This window comes from Mytilus galloprovincialis, chromosome 10 (genome assembly GCF_965363235.1).
Source record: "Mytilus galloprovincialis chromosome 10, xbMytGall1.hap1.1, whole genome shotgun sequence".
In the NCBI taxonomy this organism is placed as follows: domain Eukaryota; kingdom Metazoa; phylum Mollusca; class Bivalvia; order Mytilida; family Mytilidae; genus Mytilus; species Mytilus galloprovincialis.
In genome coordinates, this window is record NC_134847.1 from 65,952,697 (window position 1) to 65,978,331 (window position 25,635).

The 25,635-nt window shown below is 29.8% G+C and overlaps 3 protein-coding genes across 3 annotated transcripts; all 3 read left to right on the top strand.

Annotated features, from left to right (window-relative positions):
- On the top strand, positions 1-6,952 carry LOC143049555 (uncharacterized). Its single transcript, XM_076223158.1, has 4 exons — positions 1-260; positions 1,894-2,136; positions 5,057-5,293; positions 6,789-6,952. The coding sequence occupies exons 1-4, from the start codon at positions 128-130 to the stop codon at positions 6,950-6,952; spliced, it is 777 nt and encodes a 258-aa protein (XP_076079273.1). The 5' UTR covers positions 1-127.
- A 2,556-nt stretch (positions 6,953-9,508) lies between these two features.
- On the top strand, positions 9,509-15,072 carry LOC143049556 (uncharacterized). Its single transcript, XM_076223159.1, has 4 exons — positions 9,509-9,768; positions 11,402-11,644; positions 14,565-14,746; positions 15,043-15,072. Exons 1-4 carry the CDS (start codon positions 9,636-9,638, stop codon positions 15,070-15,072), a joined length of 588 nt encoding a protein of 195 aa, XP_076079274.1. The 5' UTR covers positions 9,509-9,635.
- A 1,240-nt stretch (positions 15,073-16,312) lies between these two features.
- On the top strand, positions 16,313-22,820 carry LOC143048145 (protein mono-ADP-ribosyltransferase PARP15-like). The gene is made up of 4 exons (XM_076221649.1): positions 16,313-16,458; positions 18,299-18,456; positions 18,676-18,853; positions 20,918-22,820. Exons 1-4 carry the CDS (start codon positions 16,449-16,451, stop codon positions 21,199-21,201), a joined length of 630 nt encoding a protein of 209 aa, XP_076077764.1. The 5' UTR covers positions 16,313-16,448; the 3' UTR covers positions 21,202-22,820.
- The last annotated feature ends 2,815 nt before the right edge of the window (positions 22,821-25,635 follow it).

Genomic DNA, 25,635 nt, shown 5'->3' on the forward strand with positions numbered 1-25,635 from the left:
TGTAGAAGCAGTTCTATCCAAAACACCTTTGTTATTTAATGACACACCAATACAAATAGAAAAAGTATATGTGGAGGATGAGCCAGACACTGAGGAATACAATAGATGTACTATTGAGGTGACAGGAATGAGCCAGTTCTCTACTAGATATGGTGTAAAGTTATACTTCGAGTCTAAACGAGGTGCTTATGCAGATGTATTGAGTTTAGACTATGTTGAAGAGGAGGAAATGTACCTTATTAAATTCGAAAGTGAAGAAGGTATTAAAAATTCAAATGGTTAAACTAGATTTATTGATATCAAAGTTTTTGAAGACTAATTAATGTTCAGACTTTTAAAACTCTAACATGGTATCTTTAATGAGACAATCAAAAATGGGATAAAGTAAAGTTTAATGTGACTTTACTAGTAAAGTTTTGATACCCAGATAAAAAAAGCTATTCTTATGTAGGGAAATAATACATCTTGCACCAATATCAGTGTTATGAACAAATGGAGATGTTGGATACATGCATGTATATGTCAATGTGACTGCAATCCAACAGTGATCATAATGGTTAAACTATGTTTATTAAAAAAAGAATATGTAGTTAAATTGCAAATGAGACAAGTAGGTTTATTGATATAAATTTAGAATTAGGAGATGTGATATTAATGCCAGTGACACACTACTGTCAGTATAAAATAAGGAGATGTGGAATTATTGCTAATGAGACAACTATATAACAGAATCCATTTGATGAGAGTTTACTGTACAACAACAATGAGAAAAAACATTGCTAAAGTCAGTTAACAAAGGCCCTGGCATGACAAAATGTGAAACAATTCAAACTAAAAAACCAACAGCAAAAGTTATGACAAAACAATAAAAAAGATATGACAAGACAAACCAACAAGTACTCAATGACAAGCACATGTAGAATGTTTGTGAGCACTTTAAACGTCCACTTACTTTGGTCAGTGGTGTTAAAATGTAACATAATAACAAATCAGTTGGAATTGATTGATTCATCATCATAAAGCACAAAAACATTCAATATAAAGACAAAATATATTAACTACTGATCTAATTGTACAATTTTTTAAAGCTATTTCAAAGCTGACGATCACTAATAAGGTAATCATGTTCTCATAGGCTTAAGTATCAACAAGTTCACTTCCAACAAATCTAGTAAAAGGACATAACAAAAACAGTCTAATTAACATGACTGTTCAATGCCAACAATATTTACAAGTTTATTGATATTTTATATAAAGACAATATATATTAACTACTGATCTAATTGTACAATTGCCTAAAGCTAGTTAATAGCTGATAATAACTGATAAGGTAATCATGTTCTCACAGACTTAAGTATCAACCAGTTCACTTCCAATGAATTCAGTAAAAGGACATCAAAAACAGACTGAATAAACATGACTATGTGCAATGCCAACAATACATGCAATATGTACATGTTTATTGATATTAATCAATTTACTTTATCGTAATGTTAAACAACATGTTTTTTGTTTTAAATATGACATTTTTCTCGTCTATTTTTAATATGTATAAATTTTACATTTGAAGTAAATTTTTGAAGCCCTAAAATTATTAACTAGTAAAATAAAAACAAACATAGATCTGTAAATTGTGTTTTTCTTCTGATTATCAATAGAAAAAAGGTTAGCAATAATTATTTAAGGTATTCTCCTATATGTATCAGGCGTCAGGAAAAATACTATTTTTGCTGAATGGACTGTAAAATTCTTGGTTATAAAAATCAGAAACTGACACAAGACATATTGATGAAATTAAAATTTACAAAACATTATGTGGTATTTTAGCATCTTAAATATTCATCTTCACTTTTATTTATAAGATTAATATAAGTTAAAACCTTTTGATTTTAGTGGTTGATGAATGTCTGAAGAAGACTCACAGACTAGATCAGACTGATTTATATGTAAGAAAACATATCCCTCTTCAACCATACGCTATTTATCCAAAACAAGCTTTTGTTTCTGGCTTCAATATGAATACTACAGAGGGAGCTTTAAGAAACTACCTTGAGGCCAGATCTAAAACTGATGTGAACAAAATTATATTTGGAGATATTGAAGGCACAGCTATTGTTGAATTCAAAACACAACCAGGTATAATTGTGTAAACATGTGTTTGTTTTATGCTCACCATAAGGGAATATTTAAAATTGTTTTCTTTAATTTTTCATCTAAAACCATTAACCTGAAGTTCAAAATTTGAAAAAGAACTCCTTAAGAAATTCTGATGTAAGCTTTTCCAAACTCAATTAGAATTTTATTTGAAAAAATGTGTTTCAGATCCCAAAGCTACACAGCTGTCTGCAAGATTTGTTATCATTAAAGCATTATTCCTCCACACTACATGTCCTTTTTATACGAAGGGGGAAAAAATTGTGTTTTATAATGCTATGATGTCGTCGTCTATGCGTCAGCATTGGCGTCGTCAGAAGACACATTTGGGTTTAGGCCAATAACTTTAGTTTAAGGGATGGATATATAAAAAAAAAATACCAGAAGGGCCAATACCATAAAAGGAAGGTTGGGACTGATTGTAGGGGTTATGGTACCAACAGTTTAGGATTTAGGTGGCAAAAAGGGTCAAAACCAGCAGTTTTGTACAATAACTAGTGTGTAAGTGTATGGATCTCTCTAAAATTGTACCACAAGATTCCATATCACAAAAGGAAGGCTATAATTGACTTTAAGGGCAATTGTCTTAAACATTCAGGAATTAGGGGCAAAATTTGAGCCAAAAACAAGCATTTTTCTAGTGTTTAGACAATAACTTTTGCAAAACTTGTTTCCCAATCCACTATAAAAATAAAAATATTTAAACTAAACTTTTTTTTAGAGTTTGGATCTGTATTAAAAATTGTACCAAAAGGTTCCATACAACAAAGGGAATGCTGGGATTAAGTTTGGGGTAATTACTTTAAGAGGCGGAATGGGGTTCAAAAGTTTGGGGGGGATTTTTTCCAATTTTTAAATGTGGTTCATATTTTTTTCTTATACATTTAATGTCTTCTTTAAGAGAAGCACTGAATGGACTGAAACCAAACATGGCATAAATGGTCTTTATGAGGTACTGTCCAAATGATGATACTTTGAACCCCACCTATCATCCGAGATTGCTGCCAACAGGGGGCTTAGTTTAACATAGGACCTTGTTGGAAGTACATAAAAATGTCTTCTTTTAGAGAACCACTGAATGGAATGAAACCAAAGATGGCATGAATTTTTCTTAGGTACTGATCAAGTGTTGTTACTTGAAGCTGATTTATTTTCCAAGATGGCCGCCAGAAGGAGATTTAGTTTTACAAAGGATCCTAAAGAAAATACATACAAATGTCTTCTTTTAGACAACCACTGAATGGAACAAACCAAACTTGGCATAAATGTTACTTATGAGGTGTTGGTGAAGTGTTGCTACTTTGTTGCCGATTTACTGTTCAAGATGACCACCAGGATTTTATTTTAAAATATGGTGCCATGTTAATCCAAATTTGGCCTCAATCATTATTTGTTATGATTTCATCTATTTTTTTACCTGATATCCAAAGCCAAAGAAGAGTCAGGTGAGCAACAATATCTTGGTTAATGGGCCCCATTTGAAATTAGTCTACATTCAGGTCAAAAGGGTTCAAAATTTAACTTTGTTTGATTTCAACTTAATTTTTTTATTTTTTATTTTTTTTTAATGCTGAATCTAACCATATTGTTAGATTATAGTATCAGACCATTCTAGGTAAATTATATGTTCCATTTCAAAAGTTTAAGATCATTGACAACATTTATTTTGTGTCAGAAACCTATTTCATGTTATAAAAAATGATAACAATCCAAATTCAGACAGTATCAAGCTTGAATATTGTGTCCAAGCTTGTCTCAACTGTTCAAGGTTTGATCTTTGCGGTCATAATTTCATTCATAAGGCAAATTAATTTTTTTTTATCCTTGCTTTGCAGTAGCTTAAATATTCATTTTTGCTATCTTATTTTGTTTTTAGTGAAAAGCCATATTGATTTATACCAAATTATAATAGTTTTTTTATAAAGTCATTGCAAAAAAAAACCAGTTGTAATTGTAAAATGTATCATTATTAAAAAGTTTGCACTTTATTTTTGAAATATAGGTTACAAATTCTGTACGAATTTCATAGGGGAAAATCTTGAGGAGAATTTAAATATATGACTATACTTTGATTAGAGATTCAATTAGGACACTATACAAATTGATCTTTTTTAATAGATAGAGGCAAACATAAGATTACCCTTTTTTTCAGTAATACCATTTGGGAAAAATGTTGTTGTACAATTTGTGCTTGTGCCAAGAATGAATTTCCTATTTGATTTGAATATTCTATTACAAGTGCGCAACATAGTTTTCTCTGTTCATCACAGATATACTTTCATTCATGATAAAATCAGGTTTGCTAAAATTGTTTCTGAAATATTTCTGTATGTATAAAAAAAAAAAACACAATTGAAAACCTACTGCCTATCAGATAAAGATAATTTTGAAATCATATTATTATTATGAACTTTAAAAAGAAGAAAAAAGCAACAAATACTAGATCTGTCATGTAACATGTAGTTTCTATGTACAGATTGTAGTTACTTGTCATTGTAGCTTCCATCTTTAGATTGTTCTTTGTGATGATCAGTTTATTATTTATCTTTTAATGATGTACGGGTTGATAACATTTGGTCAAAATAGCTAGAAAAGCCAAACACTCAAGCCATGTAAATGTGAAATTCTTATTTAGTAAGCTTTTTAAATATTGAGTTTAAATTCCCGAAAAAATATTGAGAAGTTCTTTACACACTCGAAATATCGTTCAAGTTTAAGCTTGTGAAGTTCAACTATAATTTTAATAGGTAAAATACCATTCAAAGTCATAATGCAAACTGTTAAGTTTATAAATTTGATGATTTTTGTCTGTCATATTGCAGACTTAGACAACACCATTTGAGGTTTATAAGACAATGTTATTTAAATTTGTATTATATGTGTTTCTTTTTTTTCTCTACAGACATGGGAAAGCTTACTAGTGAATGTAAGAATAGACAGCTTCATGGATGTTTTCTGAAAGTAGAGTCTGTACCAGTATCAAAGTCAATTATTGTATCAAAGATTAAACCAGGTACAACAAGGGATGCTGTAATGTTCTACTTCGACAATGAGAGAAAGTCGGGTGTCACTGGAGTAGAGGAGGTTCACCTTGATACTAAAAAAAATACATGTATAGTTCATTTTGTAGACTGTAAAGGTAAGATGTTCCATTATGAGTATATTATTATCATTGAAAAGACTTTGTATTTAATTGTTTTCCAGTTAAGACGAGAAAACCTCATCATTTCTGCAATAACTCTTCAGAAAAGTTAACAAAAGAAAGCTAAATCATCTATTGAAAACAAAAAGACTTCTTTCAATTCACTTATATGTGTCTAAGTTTAGTGTGACTTCCATTTTCACTGAACTATTACGTATTTTGTTTTGCCTGCCTCCAGGTGCTGGACTGTGAAACTCAGCCTTGACTGAACTCAAAATTCAGTTTTTGGTTACCTAGTGTTACATTTCCTCGTCAGTAGAAACTCGAATTGTTACTGGATAAGACTAAGCATAGAAGACATAATACATGAAGATGGAATTGTTTGCAGATTAGTTAAATTATCTGTTGTTAAGGAGCATAAATAATTATTTGATAAGTACGTCTATACAAGTAACAACTCTACAATAGATCAAACCATTGTATCGCCAGTGAAGCTGATAAACGGATGAAAACACATTTTATATTCATAATTACTTTAAATATCAGCACAACAATATTAAATCTGCAAATTTCAAACAAAAAAAATCCTCTCTCACAGGGATTCGAACGCATGCATATATATAGATAGGAAAAGTATTCTGAACCATTTGAATAGATCATGTCTTAGATCCTCAACTTACAACAAATGTTTCAATTAACTTATGAGTATTTTTATATGTACAAAGTCAATTACTGGCAAGTTTCATTACTTTAATGCTCAAGTAATGGGGTTAATACTAGATTTGTTTAGGGGAAATTACTAAAAGGCTTGTATACTACTGTTACAAGGCTCACGCGGAAACTATTTTCTGCTTTAAACCTTTACCACGAATTCAAACAATCATTCAGCATTCAATTCAAGATCATGATTATGTAATATACGTTCAACCTAACAAATCATAGAACCTATCGTCTTTCTGACTTAAAAACTAACAAACTAATGTATTTCAAAAATTAAATCTTTCTGATTTTTCTTTTTTACACCATTCTGATATAAAATTATTCGTGTCTGTGAATTCGCATTACTATTTACATTACAATATGCTACAGAGATAGTATAAGTATCACCTAAAAAACTTTTTATGTTAGCTTTGATTAATGATATGTAATTCACCAAGTTCACACATAATACATTTTTCAAAAAAGGAGGGAGTAATAAATATCTAAGATAGGATCCATTGTGTTTTACCAATATTTATACATAGTTTCAAAACCAAAATGAATTTATGTTAAATTATGCCCCATGAAAATATCACACTCTCGAATTCAAATACATAACTTTCAATAATTAAGATGTTTTAGAAGTTAGCTGTAGTTTTGTTTAATAAACAAAATTTATTACGTTTGAATTCACTATGTCTTGGATTTCGGTATTTAGTTATAAATTTTTGTATACCCAAATCCAAATAGAAATCAGAATTGACATGTATTTTTATATTCATTTCATGCTAAGCCCCTGTAACAACAGTCTGTAAAAAGATACACAAAATAGAAGGAAGTGTCGTCAAAGTTGAGATATACTATAAATGTCTTGGTGGCACTGCTAGTAGAGATGGACCAAAATTTAAATCAAACAATGCATGTGTTCAAAAGATGCCTACAGGTAAATTTACTTAGATAATCATGGAATGTGCTCTTACTGCTGAAACAAAAGACTGTAAAAAACTTGTCAAAACTTTGGAATATTGTCGAAATGTTAAGACACAATCATATGTGCTTACTTTCCATTCAATATAAAAAAATGTGAAATATTAGTGTGTATAGATACAAGTGATTGACAAACTTGAATTTGTTGCTTTGAGTGTTGAGGAAAAGAAAATATAGAATTTACATTAATGGATAGATAAAGTAAAATAATGATCAATTTCAAAGCATGTAAATACATGTACCAATACTGAATCGTATTAAATACACACATTTTCATAGCAATGATCACAATTGTAGGTCAATTATAGACTATTGACAGAGAATTATTACATGTTTTCTTAATTCATTTAGGTATATGATTTGCGAGCATTTTCTTTATTCATTAGTACCAGTCTTCAATCCAGATTTTTTTTTGTACATTGTTCTCCAATTTTTTAACATCAGAGAGGGTTTCAATATATTGATTAAATTACAAGGATGAAAAATACAAACAACATCAAAACAATAGGTACTTTCATAACAAGACACTATTTTTGGCCCTACCCCGTTTTTTAAATCTGCTATTCATGTTATTGTTTGTTTTTCTATTAATTTCAATTATTTAGCGTTTGTCTGTGTTAAATGAACATATATTTACTAAGACATAACTTGTATTTGCTATTATCTATCAATTTCAAGTTTACTATCCACAACGGTCACTGATAAAACGCAAATTTCATTTAAATTTAATGGATTTCGCAAAAAGGGAACATGCCCAAAAAAATGTCTAGTTCCCAAGTTCCTATGATCATTATGGCTTTCTCATCAAATAGGTCACCAAGATTTACAAAATGTGTATCAAAGACCAGTATATTTGCCACTTTCTGAAAGGAAATTACTGTTATTCTTTTGGGAACTGTTTTCCTTTACCTATGTGGTAAATTGATGTTTACAAATAAAATGCATGTATTCAGGGTGGCATGTAAATGTTTTACAGTTATATTTTCAAGTTTATAAAAGTCAAACAAAATTAAATTGAAAGTCACAAGGAACATAGCCAAATTACATTTCAAAATTTATTTTTATCTGTTTAGATAATTAATCCGTTAAAGAACACGTTTAAATTATAACATTATATGAAAAACAAAAATAAATATAGGCACTTTTGTTTTCAATGAGACAGTTTGACTTAAAAATATGAAAATTCCCTGAACAGAAATATCTGATTCACATGAAAGGTTGTGTAGTTTTTGCAATAATGTTTGTTTGAGGGCTTTCAAGATCTATGAATCATTTAATTTGTCAAAGAGGGAATTTTTATCACTGGAAATTACTTTTTGTGAAACAAAGTGACTTCGTAACATAGTCTTTTCCTTTAATTTATCAATTAATAAGCAATATAAAGAGTATGTAGAACGCATTGTTTTAAATGATGAAAGTTTACCCGTTTTACCCATAGATAAACTCCTTATAAGATAATAAAAAGTACGTACTTTTACAATCAATTCATCTGTTATAGATTCTTTCTAATATCAAAATAAATGGAAAATTACATCCATAAAGATATAGAATTTAAATCGCAAAACCTCACGATACTAACTTAATTAATATTGTAAATACTCAGTATTATATTTCTTATTTCATATAGTTCCAGAGCTGTTATTTTGAATACTCGATCATCAGAATACAAGGACGTATCAAAGAAATTCTTTTCTAGTCAACCTGACAGAAAGGGTTAAAGGCCCCCTCCCCCCTTTCAACTTTTTAGTAAACCTTCTCTTAAACTGCTGGGTTACATGCCACCAAACTTGACCTGAAAGTTCCTTAGGGTATCTACTTTAAAATGTTATCTGGTGATTTGATCTATTATCAACTATGGCCACTATTGTGTCAAAAGAACGAAGATGTCAAATGGAGCTTTGAAACTAAACAGTGAGAGCAAATATTTTTTATTTAGATAGATACATTTTTGTTTCTAAATGACCTTTATAGAGTTATTAATTATGTTAACCCTTTGTGCATTTTATTTTGAAACTAAAGTTGATAAAGAGAATCGTTTCACAGTACAAATGTTCAATGAAATATGATCTACAAAAAAATCAATATGAAGGAAACATCAATTGACCTCTTAAAGGAGTTATTTTCTTGGAAAATATATTTTACAGTTTATTTGTGTTTTTTTGCAGAAACTATAATAGATACTAGTGAGAAATGTTTAGGCAGAAGTGTCCACTTGTTTATAAGTATATTTCTGTATAAAATCGGAGGTAGACAACTATTAACACTACTATATGCTAAAACCTATAAAATCATACACAATCTCAACAAGAATTTATTTTACTGTCTTTAAATATTGATTATAAGTACCAGCCATGTTTGATAAATAAAAGCAACAGTAGTATACCACTGTTCGAAACTCATAAATCAATAGAAAAAAAACAAATCCGGGTTACAAATTAAAACTGAGGAAAACGCATTAAATATAAGAGATTTTTCTTGCTAACCTCTACCACTTACTAGTATTTATTAATTTATCTTCATTAAAACTGTAGAAGCAGTTCTATCCAAAACACCTTTGTTATTTAATGACACACCAATACAAATAGAAAAAGTATATGTGGAGGATGAGCCAGACACTGAGGAATACAATAGATGTACTATTGAGGTGACAGGAATGAGCCAGTTCTCTACTAGATATGGTGTAAAGTTATACTTCGAGTCTAAACGAGGTGCTTATGCAGATGTATTGAGTTTAGACTATGTTGAAGAGGAGGAAATGTACCTTATTAAATTCGAAAGTGAAGAAGGTATTAAAAATTCAAATGGTTAAACTAGATTTATTGATATCAAAGTTTTTGAAGACTAATTAATGTTCAGACTTTTAAAACTCTAACATGGTATCTTTAATGAGACAATCAAAAATGGGATAAAGTAAAGTTTAATGTGACTTTACTAGTAAAGTTTTGATACCCAGATAAAAAAAGCTATTCTTATGTAGGGAAATAATACATCTTGCACCAATATCAGTGTTATGAACAAATGGAGATGTTGGATACATGCATGTATATGTCAATGTGACTGCAATCCAACAGTGATCATAATGGTTAAACTATGTTTATTAAAAAAAGAATATGTAGTTAAATTGCAAATGAGACAAGTAGGTTTATTGATATAAATTTAGAATTAGGAGATGTGATATTAATGCCAGTGACACACTACTGTCAGTATAAAATAAGGAGATGTGGAATTATTGCTAATGAGACAACTATATAACAGAATCCATTTGATGAGAGTTTACTGTACAACAACAATGAGAAAAAACATTGCTAAAGTCAGTTAACAAAGGCCCTGGCATGACAAAATGTGAAACAATTCAAACTAAAAAACCAACAGCAAAAGTTATGACAAAACAATAAAAAAGATATGACAAGACAAACCAACAAGTACTCAATGACAAGCACATGTAGAATGTTTGTGAGCACTTTAAACGTCCACTTACTTTGGTCAGTGGTGTTAAAATGTAACATAATAACAAATCAGTTGGAATTGATTGATTCATCATCATAAAGCACAAAAACATTCAATATAAAGACAAAATATATTAACTACTGATCTAATTGTACAATTTTTTAAAGCTATTTCAAAGCTGACGATCACTAATAAGGTAATCATGTTCTCATAGGCTTAAGTATCAACAAGTTCACTTCCAACAAATCTAGTAAAAGGACATAACAAAAACAGTCTAATTAACATGACTGTTCAATGCCAACAATATTTACAAGTTTATTGATATTTTATATAAAGACAATATATATTAACTACTGATCTAATTGTACAATTGCCTAAAGCTAGTTAATAGCTGATAATAACTGATAAGGTAATCATGTTCTCACAGACTTAAGTATCAACCAGTTCACTTCCAATGAATTCAGTAAAAGGACATCAAAAACAGACTGAATAAACATGACTATGTGCAATGCCAACAATACATGCAATATGTACATGTTTATTGATATTAATCAATTTACTTTATCGTAATGTTAAACAACATGTTTTTTGTTTTAAATATGACATTTTTCTCGTCTATTTTTAATATGTATAAATTTTACATTTGAAGTAAATTTTTGAAGCCCTAAAATTATTAACTAGTAAAATAAAAACAAACATAGATCTGTAAATTGTGTTTTTCTTCTGATTATCAATAGAAAAAAGGTTAGCAATAATTATTTAAGGTATTCTCCTATATGTATCAGGCGTCAGGAAAAATACTATTTTTGCTGAATGGACTGTAAAATTCTTGGTTATAAAAATCAGAAACTGACACAAGACATATTGATGAAATTAAAATTTACAAAACATTATGTGGTATTTTAGCATCTTAAATATTCATCTTCACTTTTATTTATAAGATTAATATAAGTTAAAACCTTTTGATTTTAGTGGTTGATGAATGTCTGAAGAAGACTCACAGACTAGATCAGACTGATTTATATGTAAGAAAACATATCCCTCTTCAACCATACGCTATTTATCCAAAACAAGCTTTTGTTTCTGGCTTCAATATGAATACTACAGAGGGAGCTTTAAGAAACTACCTTGAGGCCAGATCTAAAACTGATGTGAACAAAATTATATTTGGAGATATTGAAGGCACAGCTATTGTTGAATTCAAAACACAACCAGGTATAATTGTGTAAACATGTGTTTGTTTTATGCTCACCATAAGGGAATATTTAAAATTGTTTTCTTTAATTTTTCATCTAAAACCATTAACCTGAAGTTCAAAATTTGAAAAAGAACTCCTTAAGAAATTCTGATGTAAGCTTTTCCAAACTCAATTAGAATTTTATTTGAAAAAATGTGTTTCAGATCCCAAAGCTACACAGCTGTCTGCAAGATTTGTTATCATTAAAGCATTATTCCTCCACACTACATGTCCTTTTTATACGAAGGGGGAAAAAATTGTGTTTTATAATGCTATGATGTCGTCGTCTATGCGTCAGCATTGGCGTCGTCAGAAGACACATTTGGGTTTAGGCCAATAACTTTAGTTTAAGGGATGGATATATAAAAAAAAAATACAAGAAGGGCCAATACCATAAAAGGAAGGTTGGGACTGATTGTAGGGGTTATGGTACCAACAGTTTAGGATTTAGGTGGCAAAAAGGGTCAAAACCAGCAGTTTTGTACAATAACTAGTGTGTAAGTGTATGGATCTCTCTAAAATTGTACCACAAGATTCCATATCACAAAAGGAAGGCTATAATTGACTTTAAGGGCAATTGTCTTAAACATTCAGGAATTAGGGGCAAAATTTGAGCCAAAAACAAGCATTTTTCTAGTGTTTAGACAATAACTTTTGCAAAACTTGTTTCCCAATCCACTATAAAAATAAAAATATTTAAACTAAACTTTTTTTTAGAGTTTGGATCTGTATTAAAAATTGTACCAAAAGGTTCCATACAACAAAGGGAATGCTGGGATTAAGTTTGGGGTAATTACTTTAAGAGGCGGAATGGGGTTCAAAAGTTTGGGGGGGATTTTTTCCAATTTTTAAATGTGGTTCATATTTTTTTCTTATACATTTAATGTCTTCTTTAAGAGAAGCACTGAATGGACTGAAACCAAACATGGCATAAATGGTCTTTATGAGGTACTGTCCAAATGATGATACTTTGAACCCCACCTATCATCCGAGATTGCTGCCAACAGGGGGCTTAGTTTAACATAGGACCTTGTTGGAAGTACATAAAAATGTCTTCTTTTAGAGAACCACTGAATGGAATGAAACCAAAGATGGCATGAATTTTTCTTAGGTACTGATCAAGTGTTGTTACTTGAAGCTGATTTATTTTCCAAGATGGCCGCCAGAAGGAGATTTAGTTTTACAAAGGATCCTAAAGAAAATACATACAAATGTCTTCTTTTAGACAACCACTGAATGGAACAAACCAAACTTGGCATAAATGTTACTTATGAGGTGTTGGTGAAGTGTTGCTACTTTGTTGCCGATTTACTGTTCAAGATGACCACCAGGATTTTATTTTAAAATATGGTGCCATGTTAATCCAAATTTGGCCTCAATCATTATTTGTTATGATTTCATCTATTTTTTTACCTGATATCCAAAGCCAAAGAAGAGTCAGGTGAGCAACAATATCTTGGTTAATGGGCCCCATTTGAAATTAGTCTACATTCAGGTCAAAAGGGTTCAAAATTTAACTTTGTTTGATTTCAACTTAATTTTTTTATTTTTTATTTTTTTTTAATGCTGAATCTAACCATATTGTTAGATTATAGTATCAGACCATTCTAGGTAAATTATATGTTCCATTTCAAAAGTTTAAGATCATTGACAACATTTATTTTGTGTCAGAAACCTATTTCATGTTATAAAAAATGATAACAATCCAAATTCAGACAGTATCAAGCTTGAATATTGTGTCCAAGCTTGTCTCAACTGTTCAAGGTTTGATCTTTGCGGTCATAATTTCATTCATAAGGCAAATTAATTTTTTTTTATCCTTGCTTTGCAGTAGCTTAAATATTCATTTTTGCTATCTTATTTTGTTTTTAGTGAAAAGCCATATTGATTTATACCAAATTATAATAGTTTTTTTATAAAGTCATTGCAAAAAAAAACCAGTTGTAATTGTAAAATGTATCATTATTAAAAAGTTTGCACTTTATTTTTGAAATATAGGTTACAAATTCTGTACGAATTTCATAGGGGAAAATCTTGAGGAGAATTTAAATATATGACTATACTTTGATTAGAGATTCAATTAGGACACTATACAAATTGATCTTTTTTAATAGATAGAGGCAAACATAAGATTACCCTTTTTTTCAGTAATACCATTTGGGAAAAATGTTGTTGTACAATTTGTGCTTGTGCCAAGAATGAATTTCCTATTTGATTTGAATATTCTATTACAAGTGCGCAACATAGTTTTCTCTGTTCATCACAGATATACTTTCATTCATGATAAAATCAGGTTTGCTAAAATTGTTTCTGAAATATTTCTGTATGTATAAAAAAAAAAACACAATTGAAAACCTACTGCCTATCAGATAAAGATAATTTTGAAATCATATTATTATTATGAACTTTAAAAATAAGAAAAAAGCAACAGATACTAGATCTGTCATGTAACATGTAGTTTCTATGTACAGATTGTAGTTACTTGTCATTGTAGCTTCCATCTTTAGATTGTTCTTTGTGATGATCAGTTTATTATTTATCTTTTAATGATGTACGGGTTGATAACATTTGGTCAAAATAGCTAGAAAAGCCAAACACTCAAGCCATGTAAATGTGAAATTCTGATTTAGTAAGCTTTTTAAATATTGAGATTAAATTCCCGAAAAAATATTGAGAAGTTCTTTACACACTCGAAATATCGTTCAAGTTTAAGCTTGTGAAGTTCAACTATAATTTTAATAGGTAAAATACCATTCAAAGTCATAATGCAAACTGTTAAGTTTATAAATTTGATGATTTTTGTCTGTCATATTGCAGACTTAGACAACACCATTTGAGGTTTATAAGACAATGTTATTTAAATTTGTATTATATGTGTTTCTTTTTTTTTCTCTACAGACATGGGAAAGCTTACTAGTGAATGTAAGAATAGACAGCTTCATGGATGTTTTCTGAAAGTAGAGTCTGTACCAGTATCAAAGTCAATTATTGTATCAAAGATTAAACCAGGTACAACAAGGGATGCTGTAATGTTCTACTTCGACAATGAGAGAAAGTCGGGTGTCACTGGAGTAGAAAAGGTTCACCTTGATACTAAAAAAAATACATGTATAGTTCATTTTGTAGACTGTAAAGGTAAGATGTTCCATTATGAGTATATTATTATCATTGAAAAGACTTTGTATTTAATTGTTTTCCAGTTAAGACGAGAAAACCTCATCACTTCTGCAATAACTCTTCAGAAAAGTTAACAAAAGAAAGCTAAATCATCTATTGAAAACAAAAAGACTTCTTTCAATTCACTAATATGTGTCTAAGTTAAGTGTGACTTCCATTTTCACTGAACTATTACGTATTTTGTTTTGCCTGCCTCCAGGTGCTGGACTGTGAAACTCAGCAGCCTTGACTGAACTCAAAATTCAGTTTTTGGTTACCTAGTGTTACATTTCCTCGTCAGTAGAAACTCGAATTGTTACTGGATAAGACTAAGCATAGAAGACATAATACATGAAGATGGAATTGTTTGCAGATTAGTTAAATTATCTGTTGTTAAGGAGCATAAATAATTATTTGATAAGTACGTCTATACAAGTAACAACTCTACAATAGATCAAACCATTGTATCGCCAGTGAAGCTGATAAACGGATGAAAACACATTTTATATTCATAATTACTTTAAATATCAGCACAACAATATTAAATCTGCAAATTTCAAACAGAAAAAATCCTCTCTCACAGGGATTCGAACGCATGCATATATATAGATAGGAAAAGTATTCTGAACCATTTGAATAGATCATGTCTTAGATCCTCAACTTACAACAAATGTTTCAATTAACTTATGAGTATTTTTATATGTACAAAGTCAATTACTGGCAAGTTTCATTACTTTAATGCTCAAGTAATGATGTTAATACTAGATTTGTTTAGGGGAAATTACTAAAAGGCTTGTATACTACTGTTACAAGGCTCACGCGGAAACTATTTTCTGCTTTAAACCTTTACCACGAATTCAAACAATCATTCAGCATTCAATTCAAGATCATGATTATGTAATATACGTTCAACCTAACAAATCATAGAACCTATCGTCTTTCTGACTTAAAAACTAACAAACTAATGTATTTCAAAAATTAAATCTTTCTGATTTTTCGTTTTTTACACCATTCTGATATAAAATTATTCGTGTCTGTGAATTCGCATTACTATTTACATTACAATATGCTACAGAGATAGTATAAGTATCACCTAAATAACTTTTTATGTTAGCTTTGATTAATGATATGTAATTCACCAAGTTCACACATAATACATTTTTCAAAAAAGGAGGGAGTAATAAATATCTAAGATAGGATCCATTGTGTTTTAAAATCTATTTATACATAGATTTTAAAAACCAAAATGAATTTATGTTAAATTATGCCCCATGAAAATATCACACTCTCGAATTCAAATACATAACTTTCAATAATTAAGATGTTTTAGAAGTTAGCTGTAGTTTTGTTTCATAAACAGAATTTATTACGTTTGAATTCACGATGTCTTGGATTTCGGTATTTAGTTATAAATTTTTGTATACCCACCCAAAATCCAAATAGAAATCAGAATTGACATGTATTTTTATATTCATTTCATGCTAAGCCCCTGTAACAACAGTCTGTAAAAAGATACACAAAATAGAAGGAAGTGTCGTCAAAGTTGAGATATACTATAAATGTCTTAGTGGCACTGCTACTGGAGATGAACCAAAATTTAAATCAAACAATGCATGTGTTCAAAAGATGCCTACAGGTAAATTTACTTAGATAATCATGGAATGTGCTCTTACTGCTGAAACAAAAGACTGTAAAAAACTTGTCAAAACTTTGGAATATTGTCGAAATGTTAAGACACAATCATATGTGCTTACTTTCCATTCAATATAAAAAATGTGAAATATTAGTGTGTATAGATACAAGTGATTGACAAACTTGTTGCTTTGAGTGTTGAGGAAAAGAAAATATAGAATTTACATTAATGGATAGATAAAGTAAAATAATGATCAATTTCAAAGCATGTAAATACATGTACCAATACTGAATCGTATTAAATACACACATTTTTATAGCAATGATCACAATTGTAGGTCAATTATAGACTATTGACAGAGAATTATTACATGTTTTCTTAATTCATTTAGGTATATGATTTGCGAGCATTTTCTTTATTCATTAGTACCAGTCTTCAATCCAGAGTTTTTTTGTTTTGTACATTGTTCTTCAATTTTTTGACATCAGAGAGGGTTTCAATATATTGATTAAATTACAAGGATGAAAAATACAAACAACATTAAAACAATAGGTACTTTCAGGACATGACACTAATTTTGGCCCTACCCCGTTTTTTAAATCTGTTATTCATGTGATTGTTTGGTTTTCTATTAATTTCAATTATTTAGCGTTTGTCTGTGTTATATGAACATATATTTACTAAGATATAACTTGTATTTGCTATTATCTATCAATTAATTTCAAGTTTACTATCCACAACGGTCACTGATTAAACGCAAATTTCATTTAAATTTAAAGGATTTAGCAAAAAGGGAGAATGCCAAAAAAAATGTCTATTTCCAAGTTCCTATGATCAATATGGCTTCCTCATCAAATAGGTCACCAAGATTTACAAAATGTGTATCAAAGACCAGTATATTTGTCACTTTCTGAAAGGAAATTACTGTTATTCTTTTGGGAACTGTTTTCCTTTAGCTATGTGGTAAATTGATGTTTACAAATAAAATGCATGTATTCAGGGTGGCATGCAAATGTTTTACAGTTATATTTTCAAGTTTATAAAAGTCAAACAAAATTAAATTGAAAGTCACAAGGAACATAGCCAAATTCCGTTTCAAAATTTATTTTTATCTGTTTAGATAATTAATCCGGTAAAGAACACGTTTAAATTATAACATTATATGAAGAACAAAAATAAATATAAACACTTTTGTTTTCAATGAGACAGTTTGACTTAAAAATATGAAAATTCCCTGAACAGCAATATCTGATTCACATGAAAGGTTGTGTAGTCTTTGCAATAATGTTTGTTTGGGGGCTTTTAAGATCTATGAATCATTTAATTTGGCAAAGAGGGAATTTTTATCACTGGAAATTACTTTTTGTGAAACAAAGTGACTTCGTAACATAGTCTTTTCCTTTAATTTATCAATTAATAAGCAATATAAAGAGTATGTAGAACACATTGTTTTAAGTGATGAAAGTTTACCCGTTTTCAACATAGATAAACTCCTTATAAGATAATAAAAAGTACGTACTTTTACAATGAATTGATCTGTTATAGATTCGATCTTTCTAATATCAAAATAAATGGAAAATTACATCCATAAAGATTTAGAATTTAAATCGCAAAACCTCGCTAAAATTTTATATAGTTATTAAAAAATGTACACACAACATTGATTAATATTTTTAACGTGCATATATATGTTAAATGTATCTAAGTTGTAAACAAAAATGTGTATAAGAAATTCTCATTTTTAAATTAAAATACTATTCAGTTGAAGTATCTGCAAAGTACGATAATAATGGTGAAGCATTTTCTAGGACTTTGATTATCACACTAATGAAATCTTTTTCAGATAGTACATATAGTACATTTCAGATTCCCGATCATTGGGAAATCACAGATGATAGAGAGATCTCCAGAGCTGTTATTTTGAATACCCGTACCTCAGAATACAAGGACGTATCCAAGAAATTCTTTTCTAGTGTGGGAGGTCATAGAACTATCGTTGAGGTATGAGATTTAATGCAATTTATACTTATATTCCCACTTTCATGATCTATATCATGAAGTTTTATGGTTGATGACCCTAGAAATAAGTACCATAATAGAAATATCAACAAGATATTCTTGGTTATATTAAAAAAAGTTTATATTAACAATTTTGTTTAAATCGATATATTTAAAAGCAAAAAAAACCTAATTTTTGAATATGCATAAATAATTTTTCAGATACACAGAATTCAAAACAAAACCCTTTACCAACAATATGCAGCCAAGAAGAAGATGATCGACAGTACCAATTTACCTGGTCATCAAAATGAAAAGTCGCTGTGGCATGGATTTGCCAAGAATGCTATGGGTAGTATCAATAGTCGTGGATTTAATAGAAGCTATTGTGGTAAAAATGGTGAGATACTTGTTCAAATATACAAAGGTTCTTATTTCTAACTGTACATAAAATTCTTGAAAACAACTGAAAAGAGACAGAGTAGATTATAAAACTGGAAATTATCACCCATTTAAATAAAAAGGAGAAACTTACATTTGTTAAATGCCTCTTAGAAAATATGAACTGAATTTAAAAAAAAGAATTTATCCTTTTAAAAAATAGTTTTTTCATATCAAAAATGACAAGAATAAAAAAAAAACAGAAAATGAAAAATATCTGTACCCCTTCCAAAATTTAAATATTTACAGAATGGAATTGTTTTCTAGTTTTAGATATTAGAATAAAACTTTATAGTAATGATATGGAAATAAAAATAACCTTATGCCACTCTATAAACAATTTTATTGATTATTTGAAAAATTAATTAATGACCCAATGTAATGTTGGTTGTGTGGCAAATTGGCAGCATTTGGCATTTCACTGTCACATATATGTATATCGCACTGAAACTTGATGGGAATTCGATCTAATGAGAAAAATAACAGCCCGATATAATCTTGGACTATGATTGGCTTTAAAAAAAAACTGTTTTGGATTAGGAATTACAGGACAAAATGTTTTGAAAGCAATTATGATGGATTAAAACAAAGATATGAGAAGTCAAACTTTGCAATGTTCCCCAAGGTTAACCCTCCTATATTAGAGAAAGAAGTTATCAAAGGTACCAGGATTATAATTTAATACGCCAGACGCGCGTTTCGTCTACATAAGACTCATCAGTGACGCTCAGATCAAAAGAGTTATAAAGCCACACAAGTACAAAGTTGAAGAGCATTTCGGAAGTTGAGGAGCATTTAAGAAGGGCATGTTTTATTTTGTTGTAAAATATGTCGTTATCTTGATATAAATAGGGGAGTTAAAATAGTCATTATGAACTTATTTTACATTTTCCTGTAAATAGTTTGTTTATACAAAGGTGAAGAGTAACTACTACAGTACTTAAATGTAGCTTAACCCTCCGGTATTTTGTGAGTGGTTATTTCCTGATAAATCTAAATGTGTTTGTTTTTTATGGAATTTAAATTTGTATTGATGCAGCTAGACCTTATAATTTTATTTGTTTACAACGAATTGGTTCATGTCAATTTACAGTTTGACACTTGTGTATTATTGACGAATATATGTTGACTTAAATGTCTTCTGGTTATTTGTATCAACCATACGAAGAGGTAGAGACTGAACTGTGGTGTGCTGTTTCGGTTGTGGTTTGTGGCGTCGACGAGTTGATAAAATTTGTGAGTCAGTTTAAATTTGAACGCATTAAGTAAGTCAATTACTACTTTCTGGCAATAAAGGTCTGTTCAAGGGGAACCACTCATGGTACACCAATGATAGCTTGTTTTATGTCAAAATTATCACATTTTATATTCATGACGATTGTTTTGTTCCGCCCCCTCAGTCATGGTCGATTACCCTTTATATCTTTGCATAGTAAATATCTTTTTTTTTTAATTTGGTCAGTTTAAAATGGACCACAAATTGAAAGTCAATGGTATTTGACATGATGTTCAATGATTATTTACATATCTCCTTTCCGTGGAAATTGAATGGCTCTACTCACTACATTATGGTGCATAGACTACTAAACTTTATCATAGTTTAAATGTTGACGTTTGTGATGAGGTCAGTTTAAAGGGAAGCCAATTATATTTGCATATAGTTATAAGGATAATGTGGTATGAGTGCATAGTTTAAAACAGGTTAAAGAGTTGCCATTTGTATTTCAACATGTGCCTTTTACTATCAAAACTAAATAAAGGTGAGACATATCACTGCGGTAACAGTTTATGTTGCTTCAATATGTCACTCTCATTAACAGGTCAGTAAGTCGGCTTGTCAACAGTAACAGTTTTTTTTATTTAGGCTAATACAATAACACTTGCTTCAAACCACTCTCCTCCCCATTTTCCTTTAACCTCTTGTACAATGCTGTAACTGTTATAACCTGTAATAAAGTCAGTCACTATGAACATTGATTTTTTTGCACTCACACGTATGATTTGGTAATTTACTTTATTACAGCTATAGCATATGGTGAAGGTGTGTATTTTGCTAGAGATGCAAGCCTTTCTGCATCAGATACGTATTCGGTGCCGGACTCCAGTGGCAACAAAAGAATGTACCTTTGCAAAGTATTGACAGGAGAATTTACATTAGGGGGAAGAGGAATGAAAATCCCTCCGAACAAGACTGGGACTCATGATATTTTATACGATTGTGTTGTGAACAACACTACAGATCCGACCATATATATCATTTTCCATGATACACAGGCATATCCTGCATATATGATAACTTTTAGATAAGGTTTCAAATGATTGTTTGATGTCGTCATCGTCGTCTGTTGTCCTAAACTATTTCAAAAATCTTCTCAGAACCTACTGGGCCAAATATCTTCAAACTTGAACTGAATGTTCCTTATGGTATCCAGTGTAAAAATTGTATCCTAGGTTTTGATCCAACAACAAACATTACCGCCAGGGCTAAAAATAGAATACAAGGGTCAAATGCAGTTTTGGCTGATATCTAATAAAACTAATTTAAAAGCTTTTAGAGCATAGCTGACACAAATGCAGTTTTTGGCTGATATCTGAAAAAACTAATTTAAAAGCTTTTAGAGCATATGGGGTAAAAATGTTCAATTGGTCAAGATCTATCAGCCCTGAAATTTTCAAATGAATCGAACAACCAATTGTTGTGTTGCTGTCACTGAATTAGTAATTTTAGAGAAAGTTTTTTGTTATTATCTTGGATATCATAATAACTATAGATAAATTGTTAACAGCAATATTGTTAATATAACCAAAATTATCAATCAACCTTTTATATTAAGGAGTTATTGCACTTTGAATACAATTTTACACAATGTGTTCCTCATGTTTGCTAACATTTAAAAATATTCTCCTCTGAAACTACTGTGCCTAGTACTTTTAAACATTTATTTAAATGAATGTTCCTTTAGGAATCTAGTTTGTGAATTGTATCTGAATTTTTGATCCATCAACAAACATTGCAGCAATGGCTAAAAATTGAACATACACATGTAGAGATTAAATGCAGTGTTTGGCTTATATCTCAAAAACTAAAGCATTGAGAGCAAATCTGACATGTGGTAAAATTATTCATTAGATCGCGATCTATCTGCCATGATATTTTCAGACGATTAAACAACCTGTTGTTGGGTTGCTGTCCCTGAATAGGTAATGTTGCAGTTTTGGTCGTTATCTTGAATATTATAATAGATAGAGATAAACTGTAAACAGTAAAATTGTTCAGCAAAGTAAGATTTACAAATAAATCAAAATGACAAAAATTGTCAATTGACCCCATAAGGACTATTTTACACAACATGTTTATGTTTTCTAAAACCATTAAAAAAATTCTTCTCAAATGAATCTAGTATAAATTTGGTATTTATTTCCTATTACGTCAAGAAACAGCCACTATTGCTCAAATGGAACATATGGGTTAAGGGGGCTCGCGGGTCTAAATCGATTTTTTTATTTAATATAGGATTTCGATATATTTTTCTATAAATGAACTTTGTCTTATACTTAATAGAAAAATGAAATAAAAAAAATGGGGTCACCGATCATTTACGCTCACAATATGCCTTCGAAAGAAGCAGACATGTTTGTTAATGTCCTTTTTTTCTGTTGAACTAATAGGAAGATAGCGGTAATATCGAAATAAAAAAAAGAACTATATTACAGAAATCGCTTAAATTTTACAATTATTTAGTTTATGTACAGCTTATTCGAAAACAACAATAAAAATATAGGTCACCGATGAGTTAAAAAAAGATATTTCAATTTTAATGCCAAAAAAAATGGCATTTTTGCACCAAATGGAGATAATTTGGAGCTTTTTCAATGATAGCTACATTTTAAAAGTCTGGGGCCAACACGAATTGATTTTTTGGAATTATTTTTGTTCCATATGATAAAGTAACAACTACTTAAGGTAATTAGTAAAATTTGTAATGAAAAATAAATGTTAAATTTTTTTTCTGAAAATCTTATACCCGCGAAAATATTCAAAAAAATGGGAAACATTTGTATCGAAAAGAGAAAATCGAGTGCACCTTTTTTTATGTTAGGGTGTGTTTGAGATGAATATTTTGTCTTGAAAATGTACAAAACAAGAGTATTTGATACATCATCTCGCTTCAGACTATATCATTTTATATAGCAAAGCTACAGGTTGACTTTATAACATAAAAAAAATCACAGTACTAAAAGATGAAATATAGGGGTCAAGTGAAATACCTATCCAATGGATCACAAAATCAGAGTAGGTGTGTTCGAATAGTTATTTTACTAAAAGTGCTTGACGACAGTCTTTAAGTTGGATCTTTGAAAAAAAATTGTCTTCCATTTTTACGATTGCGAAAATGAACTGGCGTAATAGGAAGATAATTTCGACGAAGTAGAATCCTGTCTGTATTGTATATTTACAGGTAAGGAAACATGTGAGAATATGTGTCATGTGATGTTTTAAAATTTAGTGTCCTTAACCTCCAACAAAACGTCCAATAAAATTTAAGTATAATGTATACAAGCTGAAGCCCCGCCTATCTTAATTACCATGCTTGAGCAAACACTGATACAAACAAAGCAAGCAAGCCAAACAAAATTTTGTCTTGCTAGCATTAATGTAAAAGCTGTAAGAATTTTTTTATTTTATATTTTAATTTAAGATATTTTGACGTCACTTTGCCTTTGTATAGTCGAATAATATTCTGAATGTAGAACTTGAATCTCAAATATATTATCAAAGGACAGCTGTTTCTATATCAAACTGACAAAAAGTTAGGCATTTCATTAAAGAATGGTTTTAATTCCAGTAAAAAGTAAAAACACAAAAATACTGAACTCCGAGGAATATTCAAAAAGGAAAGTCCCAAATCAAATGGCAAAATCAAAAGTTCAAACACATCAAACGAATGGATAACAACTGTCATATTCCTTACTTGGTACAGGAACGAAGCCATATATTGTAATATGAAACACATTTTTGTATGTTATAGTTAAAAGTTCGTTGTTGATATAAACATGTATTGTATATGATGTTAAATGCACCAAGAAGTGTTCTGATTAAATATAAAGTAAAATAACAAAAATACCGAACTCCGAGGAAAATTCAGAACGGAAAGTCCGTAATTAAATGACAAAATCTAAAACTTAAACACATCAAACGAATAGAGTCGTATACCTGATTTGGTAAAGGCATTTTCCTGTGCAAAGAATAGTAGATTAAACCTGGTTTTATAGCTAGATACACCTCTTAGTTGCATACAATTCCATTATATTGACAACAATGTGTGAACAAAACAAACAGACATAACAGGTAAAAATGTCAAAAATAGTGGTACAACAGCCAACATTGTGTTATGATCTTAATCACTATACAAAAAAAAACAAATATGTAATAAAGAAACACAAAAAAGGCATATAGACAAAGCACATTTCCAAATTTGAAAGACAAGAACACAAAATTTACCATAGCACAAAGCACAATAACACAATGACAGATTGTATAAGTACAAAGCCACGTCATAAAGGAACACAAAAGGCATATAGACAAAGCACATTAGCTTTAAAAGGAAAAACAAATTACTTATAATAAAGATTGGAATAAAAATGCCTATGAAAATTGAGACTTACAAATTGTTAAGTTCTGAAGTTAACTCAACGTTATGTAATAAGCTGTAAAAGCTAAGAACACGTTTTCAGAATGTTGTTACCACAAAATGTCTCTGGATGATAAATTCATTTTATCTGAATACTGAGAGCATTTGAATGAGGTAATATGTAATGTCCATAACAAATATTGCACTGGATTTTGAACCAAGAAGTTCCTTTCATGGACCCCAATATGTCTGCATGCGATCACCTTACAGTCACGGCATAACTAATAATATTGCATGTGTTATTTATATCTGATGTGGTTAGCAGTTTTTACATGTACTAGTCGGTAAAAAATAATCTATGTCTTTAACCTTATTTTTGAAATTATCACTTGTAAGTTGATTGTTTTAGTTGTTTTAGAGATAAATCGTTTGCATTTTATTTTATTTCATATGAGTAGCGTTGATACATGTCATGTAGTTTTAAAATATTTTTATTATTTTTCACGTACCCAAGTGAGAATAGGATTGGTCATGATGTATATTTATTTGCTATATATTTAATTTACATTTATTTCTACATGTATATTATTATTTAGGATGAAGAAAAAATACCTGATGACCGCTATTAGATGTTTTGGGTATATCTTGCTCCTAATAAAATTTATTTATGGGAGATTTTGTTTGCCATTTTGAAGTATTATAAAATTTATTTATAATTAATTATTGTAATGATAATTGCTATTCGTGTGAATTTGACCTCAGAGGAGACAAAACAGTTCAGGTAGAGCAGTTTTTGTCTTTTGATAGAAAAAAAGTTGGACAGGTGTTGCTGCACATAGTTCTTAATCGTAATTAATGAGATTGTTTTTGGATGTTAGTTCGGGTAGTTCTAGAACATATACAATGATACCTATTAATTATTTAATATATATTTTCTTTGCATAATCAGCTCAGGAATAGGAACGAAAACTGTGATAATTTATATTGATTTCATATTAGGAATTTCTGTTGTATTTTAATTCCATTTTTATGTTATACATTGTTTTTTTAAATGTGTATTGATAATATTTATCCTATAGCGAATTCATAGTTTTACAGATTAAAGCTG

Excerpts from the sequence above, each read along its gene's own strand:
- LOC143049555 (XM_076223158.1), top strand. The coding sequence starts at position 128 with ATGAGCCAGTTCTCTACTAGATATGGTGTAAAGTTATACTTCGAGTCT. Across the intron at positions 2,137-5,056 it reads TGAATTCAAAACACAACCAG|ACATGGGAAAGCTTACTAGT; the intron begins GTATAATTGTGT and ends TTTTCTCTACAG. Across the intron at positions 5,294-6,788 it reads TCATTTTGTAGACTGTAAAG|CCCCTGTAACAACAGTCTGT; the intron begins GTAAGATGTTCC and ends TTTCATGCTAAG.
- LOC143049556 (XM_076223159.1), top strand. The coding sequence starts at position 9,636 with ATGAGCCAGTTCTCTACTAGATATGGTGTAAAGTTATACTTCGAGTCT. Across the intron at positions 9,769-11,401 it reads TAAATTCGAAAGTGAAGAAG|TGGTTGATGAATGTCTGAAG; the intron begins GTATTAAAAATT and ends TTTTGATTTTAG. Across the intron at positions 14,747-15,042 it reads GTGTCACTGGAGTAGAAAAG|GTGCTGGACTGTGAAACTCA; the intron begins GTTCACCTTGAT and ends GCCTGCCTCCAG.
- LOC143048145 (XM_076221649.1), top strand. Across the intron at positions 18,457-18,675 it reads GTCATAGAACTATCGTTGAG|ATACACAGAATTCAAAACAA; the intron begins GTATGAGATTTA and ends ATAATTTTTCAG. Across the intron at positions 18,854-20,917 it reads AAGCTATTGTGGTAAAAATG|CTATAGCATATGGTGAAGGT; the intron begins GTGAGATACTTG and ends ACTTTATTACAG.